The sequence below is a fragment of the Pinus tabuliformis genome, chromosome 3_1 (genome assembly GCF_031772625.1).
Source record: "Pinus tabuliformis cultivar Carrire ecotype Pingquan chromosome 3_1, CPIR1, whole genome shotgun sequence".
Classification (NCBI taxonomy): domain Eukaryota; kingdom Viridiplantae; phylum Streptophyta; class Pinopsida; order Pinales; family Pinaceae; genus Pinus; species Pinus tabuliformis.
In genome coordinates this window covers 274,436,012-274,446,783 of record NC_142301.1, presented here as the reverse complement: position 1 = coordinate 274,446,783, position 10,772 = coordinate 274,436,012, and the positions used below count along the sequence as shown (strand labels likewise).

Genomic DNA, 10,772 nt, shown 5'->3' with positions numbered 1-10,772 from the left:
GGTAAACCTATGGATTTGGGGATAATATTTGTATTGGAGGTACAAAATATTAGCACGCTTACTATCATGCTTTGCTAGTGAGCCAACCTCACAAAGGCGGAGGGCAACAATGGCAAGTGGGCATTGCACAGGGAACCATAGTATGTCATGAACGAATTCAAAGAGTTTGGGATGAACATGGGAAGTTTAGAAAGAATAGGGTCATTCCCCTGGTCGCATCATCTTTCCATCCACTATGGACTCAATTTTAGAGCAGTTGTGAGACATCTAGGCCAACTTGGACATCCTCTAGGAGCACCGATACAGGGACAGTAATGAATTCATCACCTATATGGAAGATATCCAATTTAGTCATAATGAGATCTTAGAATAATTGGCTAGCATCTGTCGGAGCCACCGGCGAATGAATGAACACTTGCATGTGTTGGAGGCTAGAGTTGAGCATATAGAATTTCGTATTCATGAGAGAGTAGACCTATTAGCAATGCCTCCTTCACCCCCTCCACAGTGACCTGCATGAAAGATTATTCAGAACTTGTATGTCTTTTCTTGTCACCATTTTGGTATGTAAGGCTAATCAGCTTAGTGGAAATAAAGGTTCTATGGGCATGTCTTTTTCATACTCTGGCTTTCCTAGTCGTTGAGAATCATCTTATAAATTGTATTTCCATGATAATATAAATGAAGTTTTCAAATCGACAAAAAAAAAAATTGAATACTTTATTTAACATATAATAGTAAAAAAAAACAAATATATATATATATATATATGAGTTATAAAATTTAAATAAGAATTTTTTATTAATGTTCTTTTCTGTAAGGCTCAACTTATTATTAATTCATAAAGGTGTTACATAAAAGAGCTCGTTGCCTTGTTGGTATACCTATAGGGAGGCCAAAACAGTAAGAAAAATAGATAACCTTGAGGTTATAGAAATCCCACTTCACTAGACTATCAGAAAAAATGAAAGAACTTCCAAAATACATGATCTTTGCTAACCAATTGTTGGCATGGAAAATTGCAAAATTTCACCTATAAGTTTTCACACACTTCATTTAAACTAGACATAGAGAAAGGAAGCCCATGGCTATAGACATATAAACATGACATGCAATTATACATTGGAGAAGCATAAGACGAACAAAACCATTGGAGAAGCATAAGGCCTGCATACTTACTCATTGAAGTCGTTAAGGCTTCCATCATGTGAGGAGTTAATGTGCAGTTGCCTTGCATTGGATTATGGATTTTTTCGGGCAAGTGGCAAGAATCAGTGGTCATTGTGATCATATTCATGACGTTCGTCTCGTACTCTCACCCACTGTCAAGAATTTTTTATTAATATTATTTTAATATAATAATTAAAATTATAGCATTTTTTAAATTTTATTAATTAAATTGTTTAACTAAAGTGAAGTGCGAAAAATTATAAATTCAAATTACATAAAAAATTATTTATTTGTAAAGTTTTTAAAATCCCAAATCCCATTAAATATTTTTCTCCGTTACTTATTCTTAACATGTAATCTAGATATATTATTTTTTTATGCATGAGAGTGGAAGAAAAAAATCAACAATGGCGCCCGTGACCTAATCCCTATGTCAGAGCTCTTTGCGGCCTCCCCTTGTGCATATGGTTGGGGCCTCTCAGTGCCCTAGCCGCCATGGTTAAACCACATCAAAATATTGGTGCCCACTCCTTCAAAGACACAGTGATCGGTCGACCTCCAGACCAAGTTTCCTTCTTCACAAAGTTTGCCTCCAGCTCAAACTTTTTCTCACCAGGATGAAACTCTGATAAAGAAGGAACAACACACTCACAGAAAAAATAGATTCCTCGAAGGAATGAAGAAACAGTGAAAGGGATAACCAAGGATACTCGAACAACAAAAGGAAAGGTGTCAGACACACCCTTCCTCGCTAACATAAATCCTTCAAAAACTTAGGAGAAACCGCAAGAACAGAGGAAAAAGACAAAGAATAACTGCAACCCCATAGCCAAGAAAATCCCAGAACTGGAAATCCAGGACCCAGGTGTAGTAGTCTATAGAGAATACATGCAATAACATGCAGTAATATGCAAGTTCATGGGCATTTAACCAACTGAAAGAGACCTAAACTGGTGGATACAAATAAAATGGACACCCAAGGGGGAGATCAGAGTTCAGCTGAGCTCCAAAGAATTCTTCATAGTCATCTTTGACCTCTTAGAAGACATAGATATAATATTTGAAGGAGGACCCTATTTCTACAATTCAGCCGGATTATAAGTGAGATTTTGGAAGGACAACTTCACACTGGAAAAGGAGTATTTTACAAGATTTCCAGTCTGGGTTCGCCTCTACTCCTTACCAATTGATTACTAGGCTCCTTCGGTCTTAAAATGTATAGGACACCAGCTAAGGGAGGACATCAAAATGTCTGAAGGCACTATAATGGGTCACTATGTTTCCTACGCTTGAATCTGCGTATACATAGATTTCTCTGGAGCCCTGCCAGAAGCAATAAAATTAATCTTCAGGTACAAAGTCTGGATGCAAAGTATAGACTATGAACATATCTCCTTCCGATGTAGAAAGTGCCACGAGCACAGGCATCTTTTCCAAGACCGTCCTCTGAACAAAATCCCTCAATCTCCAGAGCAAACAAGCAAAAGAAAAGATAGTGAAGGATATACTAAATTCATCTCTAGGAACAAGAACAACAAGAAAAAGGCCATCCCCAAGAAGAACCAATATAAAAAAACAGGTCATAATCAGTTCAATGCATTGAACAGCACTCAGGAGAAAATGGATCCCAATGACCCAATAAGAGATGAAGCAGGAGAAGATGAAACGAACCCAGTAGACAGAGAATACAATGATAGGGACACATGCTACACCAACAGAGGGAAGGAGCATTCACAAGAGGATACAGAAATGGAGCAAGTAGAGATAGAGGAAACACCAGAGGAAAGTGCCATAGAGGAAGCTCTAGAGGGAGTAGACTTAGCAACAATTGCAGAGGAATGGAAACAAAATGGAATAAATTCCATATCAGAACACTAGCTACAAAAAATTGAAGGTTCTTATCTCCTCCAAGAATATTTAAAACTCAAAGCACTCCACCCAGCACAAGAAAGCATAGCATCAAAGGGAATCTTAGCAAATATTCCAGTAGGAGGACTCAACCTCAAAGGCTCAAGCCAAAAATGAGGTCGAAAGACTACCAGTCAACTCCTCCAAGAACTGGGAGCCAAATTAATCAATGAAGGAAAGGTAAAAGCTCTAGATCTACACTCGTCTCCATGTCAATGAATTTCATTTCTTGGAATATTAGCAAACTAAATAGTCCTAGGAAGAAAAGAATATTAAAAAATAGAATCTTGTCTAATCATCTTGATATCCTTCTAATTCAAGAAACTAAACTAGAGCCAGTTCACCCCCCTCTCCTTCTCAACTCTTGTTTCAAGCCTTATAGCTCCATAGTCAACTCGACCACCGGTTCAACAGGAGGTATAATGACCTTATGGAAAAAAAATTCCAAGTTCGACCTCATATCCTCTCTAGCCACTCATCATTCCATAACAGTGGTCGTGAGAATCGTTGGCACCAACAAGAGTATTTGTATAGCTAACATTTATGCCATACATAAGGTGATAGACTGAATAAAAGTTCTCCATAGCATCTCCAATCTTCTAGATCCAATACACCTTCCTCTCAAAAGCATAGCAGGAAATTTTAATATGATAACAAATTTGTCTGAGAAGAAAGGTGGTATCCAGAAGCTTGACAAGGACTCTGAGGCTTTCATTACTACCATTGAAAACCTCAACCTCATTGACATTCCCACTCGCAATGGAATTTTTACCTGGAATAACAGAAGAGGAGGAGATCGTCAAATTGCCTCCTGTTTAGACTGCTTCCTTTTATCCGAGGCAACTTATCTTACCTCTTGTGAAACGGAGGTGAGAATCCTCCCGCAAGTAGGCTCAAATCACTGGCCTATCTCTCTCAAGATTCAAATTTCCAATGGTTTGAAAAATAAGCCTTTCAGGTTTGAAGCCTTCTAGTTGGATCACCCAGACTTCATGGAAAAAATGAAACAATGGTGGACTTACCCTCCCACCAGAATTGGCAACAAAATGTACACGTTCCAACAAAAGTTAAAACATATCAAAGAGGAAATCAAAAAATGGAATAGAGAATCATCGGCAACATCATCATGGACAAAAAAAACTTGTTGCACAAATTGTAACTTCTCCAAAAAAAAATAATTGAAGAAGGGCTCATGGAGAGCAGTAAGCAAGAGAAACAAAGATTACAACAAAGTTGGGAGGAAAGAGCCATCCAGGAAGAGAAGTTGTGGCAACAAAAATCCAGAATCAATTAGCTAAAATGTGGGGAAAGGAACATCACATTTTTCCATAAATCAATGATATATCATAGGAGAAACGACAGAATCCTGGCTTTGAAGAACCAAGATGGTCATCTCATTCACTCTCAAGAGTAGTTGGAAATAGAGGTCACTCACTATTTCAGCTCTCTTCTCAAGGAGCCAAGGAATGACCAGGATCGGGACTTTAAAAATATCACCAATCACATACCCAAAATCCTCACGGAGGATCACAACAAAATGATCCTTTGAAAAGTTTCCCTGCACAAAGTGGAAGATGTGGTCATGGGAATTCCCAATGGAAAATCCCTAATTCCGGATGGTTTCACTATTGATTTCTACAAAGCTTGTTGACCCATCCTCAAATTCGAAGTGCATGCCCTTGTGCAAGAATCTCACATTCAGAAGTCTTTCCTAAAAGCCCTTAACTCCACTTTCCTAACTTTGATTCCCAAGGGAAATTTCATTGATTCCTCGAACAAAGTTAGGCTTATAGACCTCTACAATGTCATTTACAAAATAATCTCCAAAGTCATCGCCAATCAGATAAAAGTCATCCTTCCTCTCCTTATCTCCCATCAACAATCTAGCTATGTGGAACGAAGGCAACTCATGGATAATATCATCCTTTCTCATGAGCTCATCCACTCTCTCAAAACCAAAAAAAACCTGGAATGATGATTCAGATAGATATGTCCAAAGCCTTTAATAAAATTAGCTAGGATTATATGAGACAGGTCTTGGGAGCATTTGGGTTCCACAAAGATAGCATCAAGTGGATCATGGCAATGTTGTCGGGAGTTCTTTTCTCCATCCTCATGAATGGTTCCCCTTCGCAACCCTTTAATCCTTCAAGGGGTATCAGGAAAGGGGATCCTATCTCTCCCTTCCTCTTTTTCATTATGCCTAAAGGGCTAAGTCACTTAATCTATGTTGCCTTGCATGCTAATAATCTCTTAGGTCTCCATTCCCATGACTCTACTCCCCCCTTCACGCACCAGCAATTTTTGGTTGACACCTTTCTTATGGGGCTCCCAATGATCAAAGAAGCTTCCTCTCTCATGTCCATTCTTTCTGACTTCTCTGTTGCCTTTGGAACCACTGAGGGGGCCTAATCTAGGTTCAGAGTTATTTAGCCAAACAAATCCCTGTACTATTGGCCCTTCGGCAACAACCCATGGAGCACGGACTGAGGTCTCACCCGAAGCAGTGTGGGGGGATGCTGGAACTGTGTTTTTGCACCCTTGAGATGTCTAAGGAGTAGATTTAGTCCAACTAGGAATACCTTTGCACAGGTCACTTCGCGCACCTTCTTGACCCACGAAGCCTTCGCGCCCTGTTATACTCACCTTCACGCAACCCTAACCAGCGTTTGAGGAGCTTTCACACTGCTAAAGCAGTGATCTGTGCTATTTCCCCAAGTTACACTGCGGATCTTACTTATTCTCTTCTAACAGTTAGTTATCTTCGCATAAACAGATACTTTATCTTATATTCACTTATTCAACACATGTGCAGCAACTAAACAATAAACTTCCAATTCATACCCAATATACTTCAATGCATAAAACAAGAAAAAATACACAGAAATAATGTAAGACTTCTCTTTATTAATGATTCAATCAGTTACAGACTCAAGCTGCCCTGCACACTCAGCTACGGACTACTAGGCCTCTATGCACTCAGTTGTAGAACCTTTTCCTACTGTACGACCGAAAGACTCGACTTTACACTTAGACTCAATGCTTCATCATCTCTTTGATTCTTCTATCTTAGATTGTCTCTTTAAACTTAGAGCCTCACTCTATTTATACAATCCCATGGTCCGCAGACCATGGGTAGAACTCTCAAGCCGAAACTACATTACAAAAGTAAGGGCAGACAACCCTATGAATTAATTACAACTTCACACTCCGTGCCAAAAAATCATGAAGTCTTTACATCGAACTTAGTCAAAACCTGGGCTTTAAGCCCCAAAACTTGCCTTAGGGGGATCTCGTGCCCAACAAGCCCCCAACACAAACATCATGACTTGCCCTCGAGTCACTCTGTCGATGCAGAGATCTTCACGTGGAGACCTTCCAACTCTGCTTGGACTACTACAAGGTGGTGGGCCCCAGTATTGTAGCAATAATGCTACAACTCCTAGAACTCCCTTCTTTAATTTTATCAACCCGGTAGTTCGTAACAAACTTGGAAGCGACGGTGCTGTATGCACAAGTACTAGCTCTTGCCGCAGCTGTCACTTGGTCAGCTGGCACAAGTCCGCTAGGGGCTCAAGCCAACTTCTATGAGCTCTTAGAAGAAGCTTTTTAACTGATGGACGAAAGCTAACTCAAAGGAAGCTAATCTACTTGCGGAAAGAAACTGAAAGCCAAAAAGAAACACAAACCCTAGCAAACCCTAATTCTACCAGCTAGTCCTACTGATGCAAAGGAGAGAATGCAAACTACGAAAAGAGATGCCATTACTTCTAGGAAGGTAAAATGCATGTGTTTAAGTTATCACTATCTGAAGAAAACATCTTTTTGTATTTTTTATTAAGTTATTAGAATTATCATGCATGTGCTTTTAACTGGCTTTTCACTGTGCAGGGGTGGATCAAGGAGGAGAAATGCTTGGAAAAGGATGGGAAGACTCGGAGAGGGTCTAAGGGATCCCTAACATCCTTTCAGAGAGTTTCACAAAGTCAGGATGCCATGCAACCGTGTTTATGAACTTCTACAGGAAGTCTGCAGGGGTTTCTACAGGATGTTCTGTAATTCTTCTACAGGATGTTTCGAAATGGGATTTTTGAGGATGGGTGATTGATGGAAGATGCATGGATGGTTATGGAGGTAGGATGGGGGTCTGAAGTGACCCAGGAACTGATGGATGGAGTGGTGAGATGATGTTTGGAAGGTTGATTTGGCTTTAAGGTAGTTGAGACAACAATGGAGAAGAAGGTAGGGTTACGTGGGCAAGAGGATGGGTGTGAAGCGAGAAGCCTAGATACGGGATGAATCAGATGGCTCTGATGAAGCTTGACCATGTGAGTGAGTGATAGAGATGCCCTGCACAATGCACATTCAACCGAATCAATGAATTCTTGCAAACAAACTAAGTCCTAGCTAACTTAATCTAACTGTCAATGAAATGAATAAACAGCAGCCTCGTTTGGAAAGAGAACCATGTACATCACGTAAGCAAGAACATTCTGAAAGATCTAAATGCATGACAAACTCCTACCAATCGATTCCCAAACATAAAAAGCTACTTTAACCAACAAAAACAACCAAAATAACAAAGCAAGATCTAAAGAGCAGATTTTATTTTAAGAATGTAGCAAACACACATAAAGATAAACAAGGGAGGTACTGGGTGCTTGAGATGGGCCCAACCCCAAGAGCTACAGCCTCCCAAGAGAGATTTAGAGCTGGTGCAAAGCTGGATTCATCTTTATTAATCAAGAATGAAGAGTTACATCAAAACTGTCCACAGGGAGAGCTTGAGAATGAGCTGAAAGCAAAGCTAATCCATGGCCTACAAATCGAATTACAAAATGACTACAACAAGGCTATGAAATGACTAACTACTAGCTACTATCTACTAGCTAACTAGCTAACATCCACTGGCTAACAAAATGACTAACTGGCTAACCAAAATGAGGTCCTAAGCCTTCTTATTTATACAATTTGAGGACCCAACAGTCCTCCTAAAATTTAGGGACTTGGCTGCCCAAGACTTGTAGTTAACAGCAGTCCTACTTGACTTGCTTGGCTGCCCTTGTGCTCATTGATTTGGTGGCCTTTGAACTCCGAGCTGATGGTGGAGAATTCGAGGTAAGGGCCCATAAATGAGGGGGACACCTTCCTACAAATCCTCTAGCTTGTTCTCCCACGAATTTGGCTGCCAAGTGCTCATTAAGACCTTCAATTTTGTCTCCAAGTGGACCAAAAAGGCTACACAAAGCACCCATTAGACTTGTTGGCATAATGACTAACCAAATTCACTCTATTAACATAAAAATAATCAAAAACATGCAATAAACCAATGAGAATGGTGGATTAAGTCAACTTAGGAGGTTGAATGAGCCCAAATAATTGTCCATTTTTGGGGCTCATCATCACCCCCCTACTGAAAGTGTTGCTCATCCTCTGAGCAACCAATCTCTCTCTCCTCGTCTTTGATAGCCTTGGTGGCCTCCTTGGCTAAAATCTTGGCCAATTTCTCCTTCTGCTGCCTTTTCTCCAAACTTCCTGTAGAAACAGTTCGCTGGCTTCCTATAGAAACAGTCTGCTAGCTTCCTGTAGAAACAGTCCTTTGTCTTCCTGTAGAAACAGACAGCACCACTGTATCTTTCTTGGCTGTGGGCAATTTTCCTTTCAGCTGGGCTGTGGCAGCCTTCATCTTCTCCTCCTTTCTGCTCTTCTTCCCCACTGCCTGCTGCTTGCAACTCTGAGCTAGTGTGATTTGATTAAGTAATATTTGAATGGGTGAGGATTTAATGAGGAGGATCTATCTCCTATAATCTATCCTCCTTGTCTCATTCAAGTTTCTGCTCTTAATTAACCAAAATTTCCATGATTTTCTCCCAAAAACTCAATGACGAGGCTCATCAATATGCTGATAGGCCTGATGGAAATTGGTGGTGGGGTAGAGGCTGGTACTTGAGGCCTTGGACTATGATATGTTCGCCATGCAACTGAACCTTCTTCCATCTCTCTTTATACCATTCAAGCTCTACCATGCTACTTTGTTTTACGCTTAATTCAATAGCTAGCTTATCAACATTTGTGTTATACCCTTTTTCAGTTTCGCCAGCTTTTCGTAGGGCCAGTTGTGCATGATCATTCTGAGCTCCAACGTCAATAGCTTCAAGCTGCAATAAAACACCCATCTCGTAAGCGGATTCTGAATTGGACTTCTCTATTGATCGTATCCCTCTTATGGAGTTTTGCAAAACCTCCTCCAAAACATAATCATACCTTATGTGCTCTGAAAGACAGGCCTGTACAATCTCATCAAAAGAAGTTTGTTGGCTTCGCATAGTCAAACTAAGCATTTCCAAAACCATCTAAGCGTTTTGAATACAAGCTACACCATTGCCTGAGAAAAGCATGTAAGCGCCAAAAGGTCTGTATGGGCTGCTTGGAGAAACAAAGATCTGTTTCAGAAGAGTCCTACAAGCATCTTGAATTAAAGAATCAGGCACATTTGTGCCCTGCCAATAAGGAAAAATGGTAGTCAAGGAGTTAGCAATGGACTCAATCAGTGCAAGGAGCATCCGAGGAACAATATCATGCTTGGAAACCACGTGACAAAAGTTTCCTCCCCAGTTCTCACGGCCAACTGCTTCAACAAGCCTTCCATGTCCGACCAGAGGGCAACCAAACGTGATACAAAAGGGAGAGCTTTGCCTTAGCCTTTTCCCAGAACCCATAATGTGGCCAAGGTTGCAACTGCCCCTCCTATGGAGTGACCCACAAATATGATGGGCTTGAGTTCCTTTTGTTTGAAGTCCGTGTAAATCTGCAACTTTGCTTGGAAATCTGTTTTCTCGATTATATGGAGAAACAACATAAGAGCTCCTGGATGAATGAAGGCTGGTTCACCATCATCACCCTTGAGGCATTCAGAGGAGACCTTTTGAACAGTTGTTATATTGTCCTCTCCACGTTTACTCTGGTTGACAATGAAATCTTCTACTCTTTGAAGCGAAAGCGACACATACGAAATCTTCATGCTCATTCACAGTAAAGCCCTCTGAATTGCTTGCATGAAGAGACTCTTCCCAAACCTTGGGCAGTAGTCCATATGAGACAAGAAAAGTTGCAATCTCCTAACCACCAGTGAACTCTGGAGTTTTCGTTTCTGACTCCATGGCCTACTATTGCTACTGGATTTATTCCACAATGGTGTCGGATCTCAGAGCTTTCTTCAAGCTCCAAATTGGATGAAGAACCTTAGGCTTCTCTACTCTGGAAGACTCTGCTGCACTTTCCTGTAAAAGACCCCACCCGTTTCCTGTAGAATGTGATTCTGCCTTTGAGTGAGTCCGATGCACGAGTGAAATTCGAGAACAGGTAGGAAACTCAGCGGAGGACGATAGGTTAAGCCGATTGTGGAAGCAGAGGATGTATACTTCAGTTTAACATGATGCAAGTGCAAGTTGACTAACAGTTTATGAATTTCAGCTGAGCGCTCATTAATTTTGCGTGATTTTTGGTGGAGTGAGGTGGCAAAATGTGTGTGCTGGCTTTTTAGAACTGCAGTGGTGTTATGAACTGCATGTCTTCATCTATCTGTCAATCATCTGATGTCCTGTGCACTGGAGTTCAACAGATCTACCACTAACTGTGTTTTTTCAAATTTTTCATGAATGACCATACACGTATGCTGCGTGATTTTTCCTTGA

At 40.6% G+C, this 10,772-nt stretch overlaps 1 protein-coding gene across 1 annotated transcript; it reads right to left on the bottom strand.

Moving 5' to 3' along the window:
• Positions 1-9,431: 9,431 nt before the first annotated feature.
• Positions 9,432-9,797, bottom strand: LOC149186855 (protein EDS1B-like). The gene has a single exon (XM_089409476.1). It carries the CDS (start codon positions 9,795-9,797, stop codon positions 9,432-9,434), a length of 366 nt encoding a protein of 121 aa, XP_089265602.1.
• Positions 9,798-10,772: the final 975 nt, after the last annotated feature.